At 54.3% G+C, this 17,362-nt stretch overlaps 2 protein-coding genes and 1 long non-coding RNA gene across 10 annotated transcripts in view; 1 reads left to right on the top strand and 2 right to left on the bottom strand.

Moving 5' to 3' along the window:
• Positions 1 to 586: 586 nt before the first annotated feature.
• Positions 587 to 8,368, top strand: TGIF2 (TGFB induced factor homeobox 2). Of its 2 annotated transcripts, none has more exons than XM_071759715.1 (3): positions 587 to 1,151; positions 2,073 to 2,311; positions 5,684 to 8,368. In XM_071759715.1, the coding sequence occupies exons 1-3, from the start codon at positions 1,118 to 1,120 to the stop codon at positions 6,251 to 6,253; spliced, it is 843 nt and encodes a 280-aa protein (XP_071615816.1). In that variant the 5' UTR covers positions 587 to 1,117; the 3' UTR covers positions 6,254 to 8,368. The 2 variants fall into 2 exon arrangements, with proteins under 2 accessions (XP_071615816.1, XP_071615817.1); XM_071759716.1 differs by lacking the exon at positions 587 to 1,151 and adding an exon at positions 1,162 to 1,287.
• Positions 6,654 to 9,128, bottom strand: LOC139803497 (uncharacterized). The gene is made up of 2 exons (XR_011729023.1): positions 8,517 to 9,128; positions 6,654 to 7,505 (listed from the first exon to the last, which is right to left on the bottom strand). It is a non-coding gene; the product is annotated as an uncharacterized lncRNA (long non-coding RNA).
• A 2,710-nt stretch (positions 9,129 to 11,838) lies between these two features.
• DLGAP4 (DLG associated protein 4) overlaps positions 11,839 to 17,362 on the bottom strand; it is a 97,430-nt gene continuing 91,906 nt past the window's right edge. For all 7 annotated transcript variants that reach the window (XM_071759707.1, XM_071759708.1, XM_071759709.1 and 4 more), the window contains 3 exons: positions 16,100 to 16,191; positions 14,436 to 14,588; positions 11,839 to 13,733 (listed from right to left, as the gene is read on the bottom strand). In XM_071759707.1, the coding sequence (XP_071615808.1) occupies positions 13,518 to 13,733; positions 14,436 to 14,588; positions 16,100 to 16,191 (461 nt within the window). In that variant the 3' untranslated portion in view covers positions 11,839 to 13,517. The remainder of the gene's footprint in view (positions 13,734 to 14,435; positions 14,589 to 16,099; positions 16,192 to 17,362) is intronic.

Genomic DNA, 17,362 nt, shown 5'->3' with positions numbered 1-17,362 from the left:
TTCCAACCAAAGCCATTCTGTGATTCTATGAGCAGTTTGGTCTCCAAAACTCAAAAGGTCACCTTGGGCTCTCCTATTGTGGTGCAGAGGCTCAGGGAGAGCAGTGGCCACGCAATGAGGCCTCCAAAGACCAAGCTTGGTCAGTTGGCAATGGGAAGAGGAGGTCCCACCTGGTACCTCCTAGATCACCACCCTTGGTTTGAAACACCTCCCAACTTCAGGGGAGTGGGGATGTGCTGGGCTTCTGATTTCCTGTTTAGTAAGTCAGAAAGCCACCAAGCAAGCACCAGTGGTACCTTCAGGGTGGCCTGAGGTCCCTGGGGCTGTCACCCACTCCCACCCTAGCAGTGCCTGTCTCCAGGACTGTCCCTACAACCAGTGCCTTCCTGTTAGCTCTCTGCAGACACCAGTGAACACCCCAGTGCTCAGTTACAGAGTTCAGCCTCAGCATGGCCAGGGGAGAGGGCTTGTGTAGTGCCCAGATGGGGGGTGCCCCTGGATGGGTGTGTCTGCATGGGTATCCCTGGTGGTTGCCCCTGTTCAGGTGTCCCCATTCAGGTGTCCCTGCATGGGTGTCTGTCTGGGTGTCCCTGTTTGGGTGTCCCTGAATGGGTGTCCCTGTGCTGTCTCTCATCACCTGTAGAGGTGTCCCCATTCGGCTGTCCCTCTCCGGCTGCTCATGTTCGGGTGTCCCCGGTGTGTCCCTGTGTGGGTGCAGCCCCACGCGGGGGGTTACCCGGCATTTCTGCATCCCGGCGCAGCCCCCCGGGCTCCCTCCCGCCTAGCACCGTGTCCGGGAGCTGAGGCAGAGCTCGTCCCCGCTCCGGACGGGGTTGCCGCCACCGCCAGGTACCGGCCCGGGGCTCGGCGGGGCGGGGGCTCGGGTGCTCGCTGCCCGGTGCCGCGGCGGTGACAGCCGGGGGCGGGCGGGCCGGGGCCGGGGGCGGGGGGCCCGGCCGAGTTCCTGCCTCCTCGGGAACAAAGGGAACTCTGTCTCGGCATCTGTCACCGCCGCCCACCCAAAACTTTTCGCTGCGCCTCGGCCGCCCGCCCCGCCGCCGCGGGAGGGTCCCGCCGCACCCCCGGCTCCAGCGGCGGCGCGGCCCCGAGGCGGCCCATGCAAGGGCCGAGGCGGCGGCGGCGGACCGGGGGTAAGCGGCGCCGGGGCGGGCGGCAAACATGGAGTCCCGGCCGGGCGGACGGGCCGGGCCGAGCCGGGAGCGCGGAGCGGAGCGCGGCCCCACCGCCTTTGTGCGGGCCGGGCCGGGGCCGCCCCCGGCGGGGAAAGTTTGTGGGAGTCGCGGGCGGGCGGGTTCGGGGGGGGGTTGCTCCCTTTCCGCCTCGTTGCTAAGTTGGCTGATGGTGTTTTGTTTGTTCGGGGCTGTTTTGGGGCCGGTTTGGGCCGTGTGCGGGGTGCGGGGCCGCGGGCGAGTTTCCAGCTTCCCTTTATTTCTCCCTCGCCTCCCCGGGCAGCGGGCGGGGGGGGCGGGATCGCCGCTTCCCCCTCTTTGTGTCCGCGGCAGGAGGGGCCCCGGCGCCGCGCTACCTGTTGCTGCCGGAGGGGCTGGGGAGGGGGGCGGAGAGGCCCGGTCCGAATCCCCGATCCGAGCCCCCGGCCCCTGACAGCGGCGCGGGGAAGTCGCCCCCACCGCCCCCGCCTCCATCCCCGCCGCACAATGACCCCGCGTGGTTCCTGCGCCCCGAAGCAACTCCGACTTTCCAGCCCCGGCCTCTTTCTCTTGCTGAGATTTTTTTTTTTCCTTTTACTTTTCCCACCCCCAAATATTGGGTTTCTTGGTACCCTTTGCGAGTGGCTCCCCTCGAACCCCGCCTGAGTGCGGTGGGCTCCCCGCAGATCCCCGAGGGGCTCCGGCCAGGCAAACCGAAGGGCCGGGGAGGGGTGGGCAGAGGCTGTTGTCTCCCTATAGCTTCTCCCCCCCGGGGGGGGGCTCTGCCTCTGGATCCCTCACCTCTCCGTCGGGCCGAGGAAGAGGGGAGACACCCCCTACGTCTAAGGGGTTCCCCCCGCCCCCTGCTCCCCACCTGATGCTCCTTGGTTTCCACCTTGCCAGGCTTTAACCAGGAGAGCTCAGCAGGCAGCTCCACCATGTCGGATAGTGACCTCGGGGAGGACGACAGCGCCACGTCCCCGGACCCCTCGCAGGCCAGCAAGAGGAAGAGAAGGGGCAATCTCCCCAAGGAGTCTGTGAAGATCCTCCGGGACTGGCTGTACGAGCACCGCTTCAATGCCTACCCCTCGGAGCAGGAGAAGCTCAGCCTCTCGGGGCAGACCAGCCTCTCGGTGCTGCAGGTAGGAGCCAGCCCCCAGTGCTCCGGGCACACCACTGGGTCCTCTGCCATGGAGTTTGGGATGGGCCAGACCGGGAGAACCTCACTGAAGAGCCTAAAGGTCTTGGCATGCTGGGACCACCTGCCTCTGATGGGCAGCAAGGAGGCAGGGAGGGAACTGTGGGTGTGGGCAGCCCCTTTTTGGCAGAAATCTGTGCCCTGGGGACCTGTTCAGTGGCAGTGCAGGAACAGAGCTTTTTGGCAGGCCAGAAGGTGGAGGAACTCAGATGGGGACAAAGTAAGCAGTAGCCTGTCATCAGTAAAAGCTGCCACAGGTAGCAGGGTTTCAGGGGCTGTCACTTTATCTTGTTCTCCTGGGTACCCCCAGCAAAGGGGCCAGGGCCACCCTTCCTGCACACAGAGCTGGGCAGGGGGCAACTGTCCTGGGATATAAAAAAACACTCTGGCTGGGCTGGGTTTTGACTCCAGGTGGGCAATCATCAGCACTAAGTACTGGCTCACGCACCTGGCCCCAATTACACCAGTTATGTTAACAGGAGTCCAGCCCAGTGCAAGGTACCTAGGCAGAAGTCTGGCCTGTTCCTGGATGTGGCTGTTGTTCTCCTTGTGGTGTGGGGATGGGTGCTGGAGCCCTGGGTGGTGGTGGGGGTCAGCAGTGCTTTTCCTGCTAGGTTTGACTTTCACCCTGCCTGAGCTGCCTCTCCCTTTGACCCATGCAAAGGCCAGCAGCCCCCACCCCCAGCCTGGCAGGGTGGGAGATAAACAGGGGGCTTCTCTTGGTTCTCTGGCTCTGGAGGCACAGCAGGGTGAGAAACAGCTCTCTTCTGCCCCTAAGGGGACAGGCAAGGGCCAGTGGGTGTGTGGCTCAGCTCCCTTGAGACTTCCCTGCACCTCTGCCTCCTTTCCCTCCGTCTCAGTGCAGCCCTGGCCATGACCCAGACACCGGTGTGTGGGCAGAGGCTTTTCTGTTTGTTGGCTGTCAAGGCAGGCTTTCTTTTTCATTTGAATGTATTTCTTTAAATGCTGGCAGTGCAACAACAGATCTGTCTGGGTGGCCACTCCAAGGGGAAGCTGGTGGTCAGAGTGCTGGGGGGAGCAGGGATAGGTTTGGGGCTGTGGGGATCTGGACTTGTCCTGGACCAGGGTTGGCAGGGGGGTGGCAGGTGCCTGGCTCTCGGTGTCACGAACTCTTTGGGGCTGAGGAGGGTGTTGGCAGGCACATGGGCTGGTGTCAAGGTGTAGCCTTGCCAGGCAGTGGCTGCTGCTGCCCCACTGGAGCCCCCACAGACAGCGTGTGCCTGGTGTGGGGGCTGCTCCCACACCCCCAGTGGTGTTTCCCAGGGCCAGCTGAGGGCTGTAACTGGGATTTCTGTTGGTCTGATGCCATGGGGGCTGCTCCATCTGATGAGCGGAAGCTTGTTGGGTGGTGCACACCCTATGGTGAGGTTGGACACATCTGTGCTGATCTGACACTTCCAGGAATCTCCCCAGTGCAGGGCTCTGCCCCAGCCGCTGGCCAAACACCCCCGGCCTCTTTATTTGAGCATCCCCCTGCCCTGTCCAAGGAGCAGAGCTGGAGCCAGGGAGCAGGAGTGCAGGAACCCTGAGTTTCCAGGGAGTCTGGAAGCCATGTGTCTCCTTTGCAGAAAGTTGGGAGGCAAGAAAGCGTTGCCTGCTCCTGGTGAGGCTTCCTGAACAACAAGAGCAGGTTCCCAAGCCTGTGCCCTCCTGCTGGGCTGAGCCTTCCTTCCCTGCAGAGGGGATGCCACGCTCATGGCAGTGGTGGGGATAGATGCTGCCCAAAGTGAGCGTGTGTGCTGATACCAATCGGTGGTGGTGTTTAAAAAAAAAAAAAAAAAAAAAAAAAAAAAGGCAGCTAGCTTTAGACACGAGGCATTTCCCAACACCCCCCTGCTGGTGGAGCTGCGTTGATGTCCTGTGGTGTCACCGGTGTGCGAGTGCCCATCACTGCCGTGCTCTCCAGAGGGAGTTGAATGCTTGAAGGAAGGTGGCAGAGGGGAACCAGCAGGGTTTTGGGGATCTTCTCAGTGCTGCGGTGTTTGCTGGGCTTTTTGTTGTCAGTCCAGCCTTCTGGACTTAGCAGTTCATGGCCATGAGATCACAAGAGCATATTAAGGAGACCCAGCTAAGGGAGAGTGTTTTGAAGGAAAAAGGGGGTTAGACTGTTGTATTTGAGGGTGATAAATGCCAAATACTGTCTTAAAGAGAGCTGAGATCTTGCTGTGATCGAAGCTGTGGTAAGTTCTCTCTCCCTGGGGGAAATAGTTTATGTAGCTTTTTATTTGGGAAAGATCAGTCATTTTTTTCCCCCCACTGATTTATTTTTGTCTAATTGTTTTGTAGGAAGAAAGCAGTTATTTTAATGTAACATTTTGTATGTTATGAATATGCTGGCATAATACATGGCTGAGAGTGAATACATGGCTGCTGTGTTTCTGGTGTTTCCAGAGGTGCAGCTGCAGAGCTCTGCCTCTTTGGTGTGCAGATGTTTGGAAGAGCCTTTAGTTAGCTGTCACCTTGGTGTCAGGGGGCAAGAGAAGGTGGAGATACCTGCTGCCATCCCTGCTGCCTTGCTAGGGGTTGGGGGTTGCAGCTCTGCAAGCTGGTGGCTCTTAGGGTTTTCCCTAAACATTCTGTCCTGCCATCTGCCCTCAGTGCTCCTGTCCATGGTGGCACTGGTGGTAGCATGGGAAGCGTGGCTGGGCATGCCAAGCTCCAAGGTGGGTCTCCTGGAGAAGGGAACAGCTCCCCAGAAGACCCGGGATGTGCTCGAGACCATTGGGCTCTGAGCTGGTTCTGCAAGAACCAGCAGGCTCTGGTTGGGGGGACAGCAGGAGCTCTCAGAAGGGTCCTTGGGAGCTGCACCCTGCTTTGCCTGTGTGGGGCTGTGCATGGTCACTTGCTGGGACTTCAGGGCTGCAGTAGGGTACAGCGTGAAGCTTGTCCTTCCCTGGGGAGCAGGCAGCTCTGCTGGAGAGCCACTGTGGCTCCAGTGGCTCCATGCCATGCTCTCCCAAAAACTGCCCAGGTGTGCTCAGTGTGCTGGCGTGTGCAGGTGCCAGCAGTGGGGGCCAGGGTGGGCTGGCAGGGCTGGGTGGGAATGTGTCTGCAGGCAGCTGGACCAGGGCTGCAGGGAGGAAAGGGCTGCAGGGAGGAAGAGGCTGCTGGGGCAGGAGGTGCCAGGCAGGAAGCAGCCAGTGCTGGGTGCTTGGGTGCCCAGGCAGCCCCTGACAGGAGCAGCTCTGCCTTTCCAGAGCTGGGTCTGCGGGGGCTTCTGCTGGCTTGGCATTGGGGTGCAGCCCCACCACAGCTCCCCGACAACACTTTGCCTTTCTTTCCTCCCTCCCTCCAGATCTGCAACTGGTTCATCAATGCCAGGAGGCGGCTGCTGCCCGACATGCTGCGCAAGGATGGGAAGGACCCCAACCAATTCACCATCTCCCGCCGCGGGGGCAAAACTGGAGATGTGGCCCTGCCCCGGGGGGCTGCTGCCAGCTCTGGGGTGCTGGTGGTACCTCCCACGGGGGCCTCCAAGGTGCTGTCCATGTCCGTGTGCCCACAGGTACTGTGCCACCCAGCCCAGGCGCTGGGCAGCAACCTGACGGTGGTGAGCGCCCGCAGCCCCGAGTGGGAGAAGCCCCCCGGCCTGCCACGAGCAGAGCTGGACCCTGCCCCCAGGGCACCACTGGGTGCCCCTGGCAGCACCATGACAGTGCTGGCCCGGGCTGAGGCAGCCAGCCCCACCAGTGGACTCTTCAACACGCCGCCCCCCACACCCCCCGAGCTCTTTGGCGATGACTTCAGCAGCTTCCAGCTGCTGGTGGAGGTGGCCCTGCAGAAGGCAGCTGAGCTGGAGTCACAGCGACAGGGTGGGCAGCTGCCCCTCTCGCCCCAGACTGAGCACCTGGGAGCCTCCAAATAACCCCCTGGGCCGTGTCCCACGGGGGGACCTTCTTTGAGGGGTGCCTGGCCCTCCCAGCTTCCTGCCACCCCTCTGCCTGCAGCCCCTGACCAGCTCATCTCAGAAGCAGGCTCCTGCCTCCCGGGGGTCCCAGGGCACTGCAAGCCAAGGGGGAGTGGAAGAACTGTCCCATCCCACCATCCTCTTGCTGAGGAGGTGCCCCCAGGCCCGCTGCCTTTCCTGCTGAGAAGCGTGCGTGAGGACGGGGCTGCTGTGAAAAGACATTTGCAGCTTTACCAACCCCTTCATGCCCTGCCTGACAGGTCTGTGCAGCACCCCTTGGAAAACCTGCTGACTTCTTTTTCTCTCACCTGTAAACGAGCGTCCAGTGAACATCAGTTCTTCAGGGAGAGAAAGAGAATTTTTGTTTTTTTTTAACGTTGGTGTCTGTGGATGAAAAGCTTTTTTCTCACAAATTTCTGATCTCTGTGCCCCCACCCTTTTGTGTTTATTTTTTCCCCCCCCTTTTGCTGGTGGAGGGCCTTCCTGGTACCTTGTGCTGGCCAGGAGCCCTGCCGTGCCCAGGGAAGGGCAAAGGACATGAACTGGAAACCTGAGGTCTGTGGCATTTTTTCACACAGAAAACATGGGACCTTTTTCTTCTGCCTTAGGGTGTTATGGATGCTGCCAGTAGAAATCTCTATGGTGCTGTTTAGCGATTTTTTTTTGTTGTTGTTGTTGAAACATTTTTCCTTTAATTGTGAATTATTATATGATTTTTAATTTTTTTTTTCTTCTATAAGCATTTCCACAACTTTCTTGTGTTTCTCTTGAGTTCCTGCTGAATGTGTGCACATTGTGTCCTGGAACAGAGAGCGTGTTGCAGAACCTGCAAGATGCTGGCAGCAACCTGGGGGCGGATGCAACGCTGAGACTGTGAACTTTAGTACCCAACTTCTTTATTTTTTAATTTTATTTTATTTTATGTTTTTTTTTTTTTTAAACATTTGGAAAGAGGCATGTTGCAGGCATGGGCATGTGTATTCTGCAAGCTCAGTGCTCGCAGCCTGCAGCCCATGGGAGCAGAGTTGTCCCATCAGCCAAGCGCTGATGAACTGCCCTGCGAAGGCCAGGGACAGTCCTGGTGCTCCCTGTCCCCTCCCTGCTTCTCTCCGAGGCTGAGCGTGGCTCTGCGTGGTGCTGGTGACCTCTAGTGACAAGCTGGTCTCTGCTGGGAGCTGGCTGTCCCCCAGCCTGGCCTGGGGAGCAGGTCCTGGTGGGACATCACCAGGGCTGAGGTGTCTGCTGTGCCACTGTAGCCTGTCAGTTAACTAGTGATACATACCCACCTATGTTATCTATCCTGAGAAACACTAATCCTAGGTAATTAGCCTGATTATTAAGTTGCATGACTAGAGATAATAACGTCCACAGGCTCTGGTTCCCTGCAGTGGTTGGAGCCACTGGTGCTGGGGGAGCAGTGCTGTGGGATGGTGGGGCCCGGAAGGGACAAGCACTGATTTTGGGGACTGGTGGATGTCTGTTCCCCTGCCTTTCTTCTTCAGAGAGAAGGTGACAGGGGAGGGGAGTTCCTGAGTGCTCCTGGGGGCTGCAGGAAGGGGTGGCAGAAGGTGTCCTGGTGGCTGGGTGCCCACACACAGCACCAGGGATGGCTCCAGCCCCCAGCCTACCCAGCTGTGTGGAGGTGAATGCTCACCATGTGGCTGTGCCCACTGCCCTCCTCATCTCTCCCAGCTCCATTTTATGTCCAGCCTTTGCCCTCTGCCTCCTTTCTGGAAAAAGCCCTGAATTTTAGGACTCCCTCCCTTATTTCTAGGTAGCCCTTCCCCATCACCCCTTTGCAGTTTTGTTTCCTCCCCTGGGGGAGGGTGAGGCTCTTTAGTCTACTTCCCTTATTTTGCCCCGCACAAACCAAAGTGGTTTCTTCCCCCACGGGCAGGAATGCTGGAGCTGTGCCTGTGCCAAGGACCAGTGTTGCTGCCCTGGGGATGGACCAGAAAGCGTGGGGAGGGCAGGGATTATTGGACTTAAATTTACAGAGCAAAAAACTACTGTAAATATCTTTTTGGTTGTTCTTCTGTTGTCAAATAAAAGGTTTTTTAGTTTTGTGGGATTCTTGTTGTTGTGTTTGTTTTGCTTTTTTTTTTTTAAATATAAGCTGTGGGTGGCTTACTTGCTCCTCCCTCACACCAGTTCTCCCTCCCCCTCCCAACCCCCCCCCGTGGAAAAAATGGACCCGTGCCTGGCACCGACCGGCACCTACCTCACCATCCTTTGGTCTGACAGCAGCTATGTGCTTCCCACAGCGTTTGATCCTGGTGTCTGGGAGCCAGAGAGCATTTGGCAGCAGCAGAGGGATGATGCATTTGTGTCCGTCCTCCTCTGACCAGCACTGGAAAAGTGGACATCATCAGGGCTGCTCCCTTGACAAAGGGAAAAAGCAGCAATTATGGTGGGACTCCTGCAAAATTCCCTTCTTTATAACCCTTGGAGATGGGCAGGGCTCTTGCTGAGCTTCTCCCGGATCAGCAGCCCCAGCCTTGCTCCACCACAAGCAGAAGGGAAGGCACCCAAAGGCTGCAGCCCCGCTGGGCTGGGTGCCGGCAGCTCGGGCACGGCGGCTCCGGGGCTGCCCGGGGACAGGCACCAGAGGTGTGCGGGCTGGCAGCTCATCTGCCAGGGGCTGGCACTCACCCTGTGCCAGGCTGATTCCCCTGAGAGGGGCACCTGCACCTCACCACAGCAGGGGCTGGCACCAGCTCAAGCCCTTTGCAGCCCTGTCCCTGGCACTGGGCAGGGGCTGTGGGAGGATGGAGGCACCAGGTCCTCAGCCAGGCCTCACCCCCATAGCTCCAGAGAAGCCCCTCAACAGCTTTGATGTTTTTTTGATGTCACACACCCTGTGTGAGCTGCTGGTGCTTTCTGCTGGTTGTGGAGAACGTGGGCCAAGGGGATGTGAGGACAGGACTCAGCCTGGGCTGCCCGGCACCAGGGGGGCTGTGTAAAACCCAACCAGTGCTCCCCTGCTTTGCCTGCGCAGGCAGCATCTCAGGGCTGCTGAGGTGCACGGAGGTTCGTGTACCCTGACCCCCAAACAGGTCAGGCAGAGCCTCAGGGACCTGCACCCACTGCCATGGGGAGGGGACAGCCCTGAGCGGGGCCCAGGTGCTGGGCACAGGAAGATGGAGCTGGAAGGGTAAAAGCCTCGGTCCCTCCCCTTCACCACAGCTCTGAGCAGCAGTCCCGGCAGCAGCTGGAAGGGTTTTGCCCCTGGACCACCCTCAGCTCTGCAGCTCCCTCCTCTTCCCTCTGTGCTCTGCAGAGGAGCCTCGCTAACATCACGCTTTTATACTCATGCCGCAGCCCACACTGCCCCAAAAACACCCTCATGGGGGGGTCAGGCTTCGGGGGACCCTCGCTGGCACCTTCATTGCCCACGGCTGAGGCGGGGAGGCAGTGCAGGGCGTGCTGCCTAACACTGAGGTAAAGTTGTGTGCCAAAAGGCTCACGCGGGACATGTTGGGTCAGCACCAGCACAAACTGCCCCCTCCTGCTTCCTGCTGTGCTCCTCTCTCCTGGCTCGGGCAGGGAGACGCAGCCCTGGCTTCTCAGAGCAGGCATCAGCCTGGCTGCACGGTGCTGCCCGGGATGCTGCGTGTGAGCCAAGGGCGCTTGAGCCGGTGTCCCGGGAGTCCTGCGGGCAGCACAGCCGGGACACAAACCTCCTGCCGAGACCCAGCGTGGTACCGGGAGGGCTGCCCGGGTCGCGGGTCAGGCTCAGCCCACACCTCGGCTGCTCCCACCCGAGAAGAACCGCAAGAGCCTGAGGCGCGGGGCTCGGAGCCCGCCCTGCCAGCACCGAGCTTAGCACGGAGCCCGCGCTCCTGCCGTCCCGGGCCCAGCGCTGAGGGAGAGCTCGGGGCCCTCAGCACGGCCTCCCCAGGGCGGTACCGGTGTCCCGGCCCCGCTCGCCGGGATGGGTTAACAGGACCCGTTGCCGGCGGTGCCGGTCCCGGTGGTTCCTCCCGTCCGGGGCCCGGTTAACGCTCCCAGCAGCCTCAGCGGCCATCGCCCGGCAGTGACGCAGTGCGCTGTGATTGGCTGACGCGTTACCCGGAAGCTGCTGCCGCCAAGGGCCACCCGCTCCCTGCACTGGGGGCGGCCATTTTCTGTCGGCCGTCATTTTGCGGCAGGGAGCGGCCATTTTGTTAAACGTCATGCAGCCCTGTGATTGGCTGGCGCGCATCTCATGGGAGCCATCATGCCAACGTGCTCCCAAGCAGCCCCGTGATTGGCTGCCCGCATCTTTTTGGCCCCAGAGGTGCTCAGATAGAAAATATCCGCTTTAATATACAATAAAATTATCTATAGGATTATTTATATAAATCACAGAATCACAGAATGTTTAGGTTGGCAGAGACCTCCAAGCTCATCCAGTCCAACCTCTGACCAACACCGTTAGCTACCTGCTAACCCATGTCCCTAAGGACCAGGTCCCAGTGCCTTTAAACACCTCCCAGGATGGTGACTCCACCCCTGCCCTGGGCCATTCCAACACCTTACAACCCCCTCAGTGAGAACATTCCCTAACATCCAGCCTGAGCCTCCCCTGACGCAGCTACAAATGCATATTTTTCAGATATGTAACAACTCTACTTTTGCATACATGTGTGTATCTTTTAATAGCTGTATATTTATCAAGCTGGTAAAATATTTGTATAAATATATATATATAAAATGTATATGCGTGTACATTAAAGCCATTTATGAAGCCGCTAAGCACAAACCCACAGGGCCTGCAGCACTTCCAGGTGAACAATGGAGGAGGTGGGACTGCTGCCAGCCAATCACGGCACAACACATCACCAGATGGGGCGTGGCTTCCTAGACTAACAGCCTATGAGGATGGAGGGAGAGGAAACCCCGCCCACCCCTGGGCGGCCATCTTGGTGGCAGCAGCAGAGCCAAGAGTGCCCAGGGAATAAACGGGGAGAGGCCGCGGGCAGCTATAAACTCAGACTGCATTTAATTTTTAAATTTACATTTAATTTTATTTATTTTTTATTTATTATCTCTGCTGCTGTAAGGTCTTCTCCTCTAAGGTAGCAGAAATAAAATGAGTCAAGGTTGGAACACGCCCTCACCTCAGGGACTCTGCACACCCTGAGGGCCCAACTGAGCACACGGGAGGCCAGGGGACTGAGGGAGAGCAGTTCCCAGCTCAGACACAGACTGCTGCAGCACCAGCCTCAGCCACTCCTAGATGAGTAAATTAAAAAAAAAAAAAACAAAAAAACCCCAAAAATAAACAACCTAACCGCCCCTTTTCCCTGGCATTCAATTTCAGTGCTAGAGGTCCCTAAAACTGCATCTTCAAAACGTCCCCCAAACATATGACAGTGCAAACCAACAAGCCAGTCTCTGTCCCCACCAAGATTTAAGACCAGTGCTGAATTTGAGTTACTTCATGGGCAAGCTTTGGCGGGAAACTTAATTCCACAGGTGACTGTTTTGGTGGGCAGAAATCTCAGAGCACCTCTGCATGGACAACGCTGGACAGTATAGAATGCTCACTCAGACATCACTCAGGATTTAATTTTTATTTATTTTTTGCTTTCTGGATCACCAACACCCTCATTGAAACTTCTTTGGGATTCTTCCCCCACCCCCATGAAAGTAGCAAACAACCTCCCAACTTATTCAAGCAAATGAAGGAAAAAAAAAAAATCCCCACCAAGATCACTGAGGCTGAGGCCAAATGCTTATTTTGAAGAGGGTGGCAAATAATTGAGTGGTGGCAGTTCTGGCTTCAAGAAGCCAGACTGGGAAGGAAACCTACAAAGGGGAAAATGGGCTAAAAAATATTTAGCTTATCTTCCTCTACCCAGAGAGCAGGGAGAAAAGGAAAAAATAGTCATCTGATTACACACAGGGTATATATTTTTACACACACTTTTACACACATCTAGATATAGTACATGTAAAAATATATGCTATACATCTGCCCATTCTCACCCAGGTGCCTTTAGTACACCATCTGCACTGTGCATATGGGCATGTATACGTGTGTATGAATTCAATGTACAGGTACTACTAAGTGTATATGTGCATATGTACACAGGCAGGCAGCCTACCACCAGCTACCTGTGCCTTCCTCTTTGTACAAAACCTATTCCTCCCACCCTGAAATATCCTCTCCCCAACCCTCCCCTTCCCCAGCCCGCTTGAAACAGGTCCCCTAATGTAGCAGCTTCTTTCTCAACAAGGAAATTTATCAATTCAAGGAAAATCATTTTGCAAAGGGAAGAGGAAAAAAAAATCAAAGTAAAGAATAAGTGGATTGTGCCTGTAGTTTTGTTTTGTTTTGTTTTTTTTTTTTTTTTTTTTTTTTTTATCCTGTGGTCCTTCAGCTTCTCCTGCACCCGGAGTAGGGTTCTGCCCTCTGGGGATCAGCCAGGCAAGCACTGACCCTTCCCCTCTGCCAGTTTATTGCACATTTGCTTCAGGGCTGCATTTCAACAACTCTGCATTACATTCCACAGACCCTGCTCTCCTCTCCCTTCAATAGAACAGAGGAATACAAACGCACTGCCCCTGCCCACCCATCCTCCCCCTCCCACCCCAATCCCCATCAAAAGCAAAACAAAAGAAAAAAACCCAAGAAAGGCTGCTTGCTAGCAGAGTGCAACAGTCGTACACACTGAATGGGTGTTCTCTTCGGGAGCTCTGTGGAAGAGATGTTATTTCTAACACAGTAAATGAAGCCATGCAGAAGGTGGGGTAAAGGGAACAGAAGGAGGAAAAAGAAAAAAAGGATGAAAAGGAAGAACAGAACCCGAGGAGGAAGAAGAACACAGCATGGCAAGTGCTCAAGGCTTCGTGTTTTCTTGTTCTTTTCTTGTAAACAAGCTAATAATTCTCATTAGACAGAACAAGTAAAAAGACTGAAGTTCCAAGTTGAGGGGCTGGAGTTTCCAGGAGTTTGTTCAGTCCATTCAGCAACACCACCGCCAGTGAGAAAATGAGGGGTATTTTTCTGTTTTGTTGTGTTTGGGGGTTTTTTTTGTTTTTTTTTTTTTAAATCTTCATTACTCAAAGCTGAGAGAAAAAAGCCAACTCAGGAGCCCTTTTCAAGGACGGCTCAATTGTCTCTGGACTGAATAAATCACACTAGTTTAGAGAGAACCTTTTTTTTTTTTCTTTTTTTTTTTTTTTTTTTGCCTTTTTAATGACTTTATAAAACCCCCCCTGTTCCTGCTGCTGCTCACAGGCGGGTCTGTGCCTCGGGGACGTAGATCTCGATGCTGTCTGCGCTCTCGGTGGCCGAGTTCTGCCGGACCGAGGCCGCGCGCTTGGCCGCCATCAGGCGCTTGCGGGCCTCCTGCCGCTGCTTGTCTGAGTCTGAGCCTTTGTCCCGGTTCAGCTGGGATTTGGACTTGGCCGGCTTCTTTGGCACTGGAGGGGGTGGTTTCTTCTCTTCCTTTAGGGAGACAGTAAGGAAAAAAACCCAAACATAAAATAAAAATGCAGACGCGGCAGCTCGCGCTCTGACAGCGGTGGGGAGGCCTCTCCCAGCGCAGAGGTTGGGTGGCAGGGGGAGGAAGCAGGAGCAGTTCTTGAGCAAGACTTCAAACAAGAATCAGCTGCCCCAATTTCTAGAAACGTGCCATTTTGCACCTCATGGCACAGAGGCATTCTGTGAAGTAGACTAAAGAGTTTGCAGACTATGTCTGGCCCATCTGTCAGTCAGAGCACAGCACAGGCAGCACGAAAGACTGAACCTGGCTCTGGAACTGCAAGATTTTAATGTTCCACTCTGCTCAGAGCCATCCTACCCTCACGTCAGGCAGCCTGGCCCAGGCCCACAGCCTCTGCTGCAGTTTCAAAAGGTTCCAGTAGGGTTTTTTTTTTTATAGACACCAAGCACAATTAAAACCTACCCATACAGTGCTTGTAACACTAGAGGCCCCTGTATCACTGCTTTCAGTGTACACCACTGCTCTGGTCTTTCTCCACCCTAAGACTTCTCCCACTCATACAAAATTGTTTTCACTGTTACTCCAGAGGAATGGTCTCAGTGCATTGCAAGGCTGTGAGATTACACTGCACAAGTACAACAGGTTAAAAGCCCAAGAGATCTGCTGCTTGCAGAGAGAAACAGACCTCACTGCCCCACACTCACCTTTCTCTCTGGTGTCTCTGTCAGCTGCCAGCTATTAGCTTTCAGGTGGTACAGCTCATCAAACTTCATGCTGATGTCTTCAATGGACAACTGCAGGAGATCCCAAAACCCAGCTAGGTCCTGGGCTGTGGGTCTGGGATTGGCATTAGGGTTCTAGAAGCATAAAAAAAAAACAACAACAAAATACAAACCACCTTTCAGAAAGCGTATTTCCTCCCAGCAAGCAGAACAGTCGGCACAGCTTTGCATATTCACCCCTTAGAAGTGTCCCTGTCTGACAACTGAAACATCAAGAACCCACAGGAGACACCAGTTGGTAATACACAGGGAAATAATGGTGTTGTTCACAGTCAAAACTATTTCTGCTAAGACTGGGAGGCAGAGATCCTGACTGAATTTCCCCTACAGGAGCCTGAAGAAGAATCCTGAAAAAAGACACTCTGTGGCAGAAAGCAATCTCTGCCATCCTCCCCAGAGCTTCTTCAGCTGCTGATAATCCCACAGCAGTAACCTCCAACTGAAGGTCTCCAGCATGTGACTCAGAGCTAGAACACTGGTTTCTCACAGAGGTCTGGTTTTCAGGGGGTAATAATGATGAAAATGGACACAACACAATGCAAAGCACAGCTCTGACACCTGGGGAACTTGCATGCTGGTGTACAGCAACCCAAAAAAGCCAATGTAGCTTTTGTGAAAGGAATTACTTTGCTACATTACCCACAAAACAGTGCTTTCAAGAACAGAATTTTCCTAGATCTGAGATATCTGAACTACCATCACAGGCCAGGATTGCCTCAGGAAAACATGGAATCATATCTGAGTAACTCAACACAAAGCAACAACAGTGCAAAGCTCTGCTGAAAGCCTGGCAGCTGGTGGTGTTGCTGCCAATCTCAGCTGTGAACAGCCAGAGAGCAGCAAGTAGATGCTCAACACTTCACCCCCTCCTCCTCCTTCCCAGGTTTCTGGGTTTTTTGGTTTTTTTTTTTTTTTTTTTTTTTGTGAGTAAAGGGGAATTCACCCCGAGGAGTTTGGAAAATCCATTCCATGGTAAAATGAGGTGAAACACAGATTCCTATCCATCCCTGTTCAGCTCTCAGCAAGGGCAAACACTGTGTTACATTTGAAAAGATCTGATTCAAACACTGCTTTGTGACCAGTCAGGGACAATCCTGTTGGGACAGTTTTAGCATCCACATAATCTACATGGAAAGCAAACATGCTTCAAGAACAGTAGACTTCAAGCATTCCTCTGTCTTTGAAAAAACCTCAGCTGTTCACCTCAAAAAGCTCTTTAAAAGTAACAAGTAAGAGGTAGTTTTCCAGGACACACAGGAGTATGGCTAATGACAATTCAGACCCACAGAGACTCCATGTATTCAGCACGCCCTGGATCAGCACTTCAAGAAAATTCCCCTGTGCCCACATAAGGACCAAAAGAAACTCCAAGTGTCTGTTCTGAAGAGAGGTTGAGGCAATCAGCCTCCCACTGCTCAGCTGTCTTTTAAAATCAGTATTCACCCACCACAGCATGATGGTCAGGCTGCCCTGGCTTTGTTTCCACAGTGACTGTACCCTGTCCATACCTGAACATGTTCCTATAGTGCTGTTGAAACAGATAGATCCCCATCTCAAAAAAACAGGAGAAATAGAGCCAGACTCACCAAGTTTTGTTCACAGAGGCCGTGGAATTGCTGGAACTTTTGTGACATTAGTAACTGTGCACTGCCCACTGCACTCAGAACTTTTCCTAAGACTATGGGGGAGAAAAAAAAAAAAAAGACCTCAGTTAACAGACTATTAAATGTAGCAATTAACTCGAGTGTTTCTGAAGCAAAGAAACACTCTTGATTCATTAGAAAGGAGTTTGAGAGATCCCTAAGGAACTAACTGCTCTCAGGGAAAGAAGATGCATGGAAGCTATAAATCTACATCTGTCTTTGCCATCTAGTATTGCTTCTTCTAGAGCAGCTCAGACTGAGAACACATCAGAGTTGGAATAAAGTTCCTTAAACTGCCTTCAGCCCACCAGACAAATCACCAGCACACTCCCAGTGAGCAGATCTGCTGGCAGATCACAACCTCCACTTCCACTCATGCAAGAGCTGAAGGTAAAGAGGCAGGAAAACTGTCTCCAACCTCCATTTACGAGAAGGGATTAAAATATTGGCAGGCTGGAACATTTAATAGCCTTTATGCTGCTCTTAGTGGGTTTTCCATGAAGCCTCTGGGCATTGCAACATTCCTCTGCTCATTAACAGAAAAACACTATGAGCTTTTCCTTTCCAAAGGCACATGAGAGACCCACAGAGCCTGCAACCGCTCCATGAACCAGGATGGGCTGATTCCCCTTCTCCCAGGTCTGCTGCTGCACCTCCTGAACCAGTTAGGAGTGTTTATACATCTTGGTGGGACAAGTGTAGGCTGGGCTACCACCCTATACACCAAGCTCTTGGTTACAGAATCTACTAGGAGATGGCTCCTAGGTCACAGATAATGCCACTGGCCTTGGTCTCCTTGGTCTCTGTTCTGGCCAGAGCATTCTTGGCACAGGCAAATCAAGAATCCCCCCTGAGGCAGGGGAAGCCCTGGCACTGCCTGTGCAGCTTGGCAGCCAGTGCAGCATCTTACTGCAACAGGATTAGAGATTAGCTGCCCCAGGCCCCAGCAGGGACTGAGAGCTGGAACAGTCTCACTGCTATTTCATCTTCCTCAGGTATTAAAAAAAAAAAAAAAAAAAAAAAAAAAAAAAAAAAAAAAAAATCAACCAGACAAAACAGATCCTGCCCTCTGCAGCCTGGTCACCCCACTCTTGTCACTCTGTATGCATCATAGGCCTGATTTTCACTGCAAAAAGTACAGGTTTTACCACCTCATTTGAAAAGAACGGAACAAGCCAAATTGGGACTGAACCAAATAAAAGCAAG

The sequence above is a fragment of the Heliangelus exortis genome, chromosome 16 (assembly GCF_036169615.1).
Source record: "Heliangelus exortis chromosome 16, bHelExo1.hap1, whole genome shotgun sequence".
Classification (NCBI taxonomy): domain Eukaryota; kingdom Metazoa; phylum Chordata; class Aves; order Apodiformes; family Trochilidae; genus Heliangelus; species Heliangelus exortis.
Note: the sequence above shows the minus strand (reverse complement) of the source record. Positions and strands in the feature narration are given on the sequence as shown.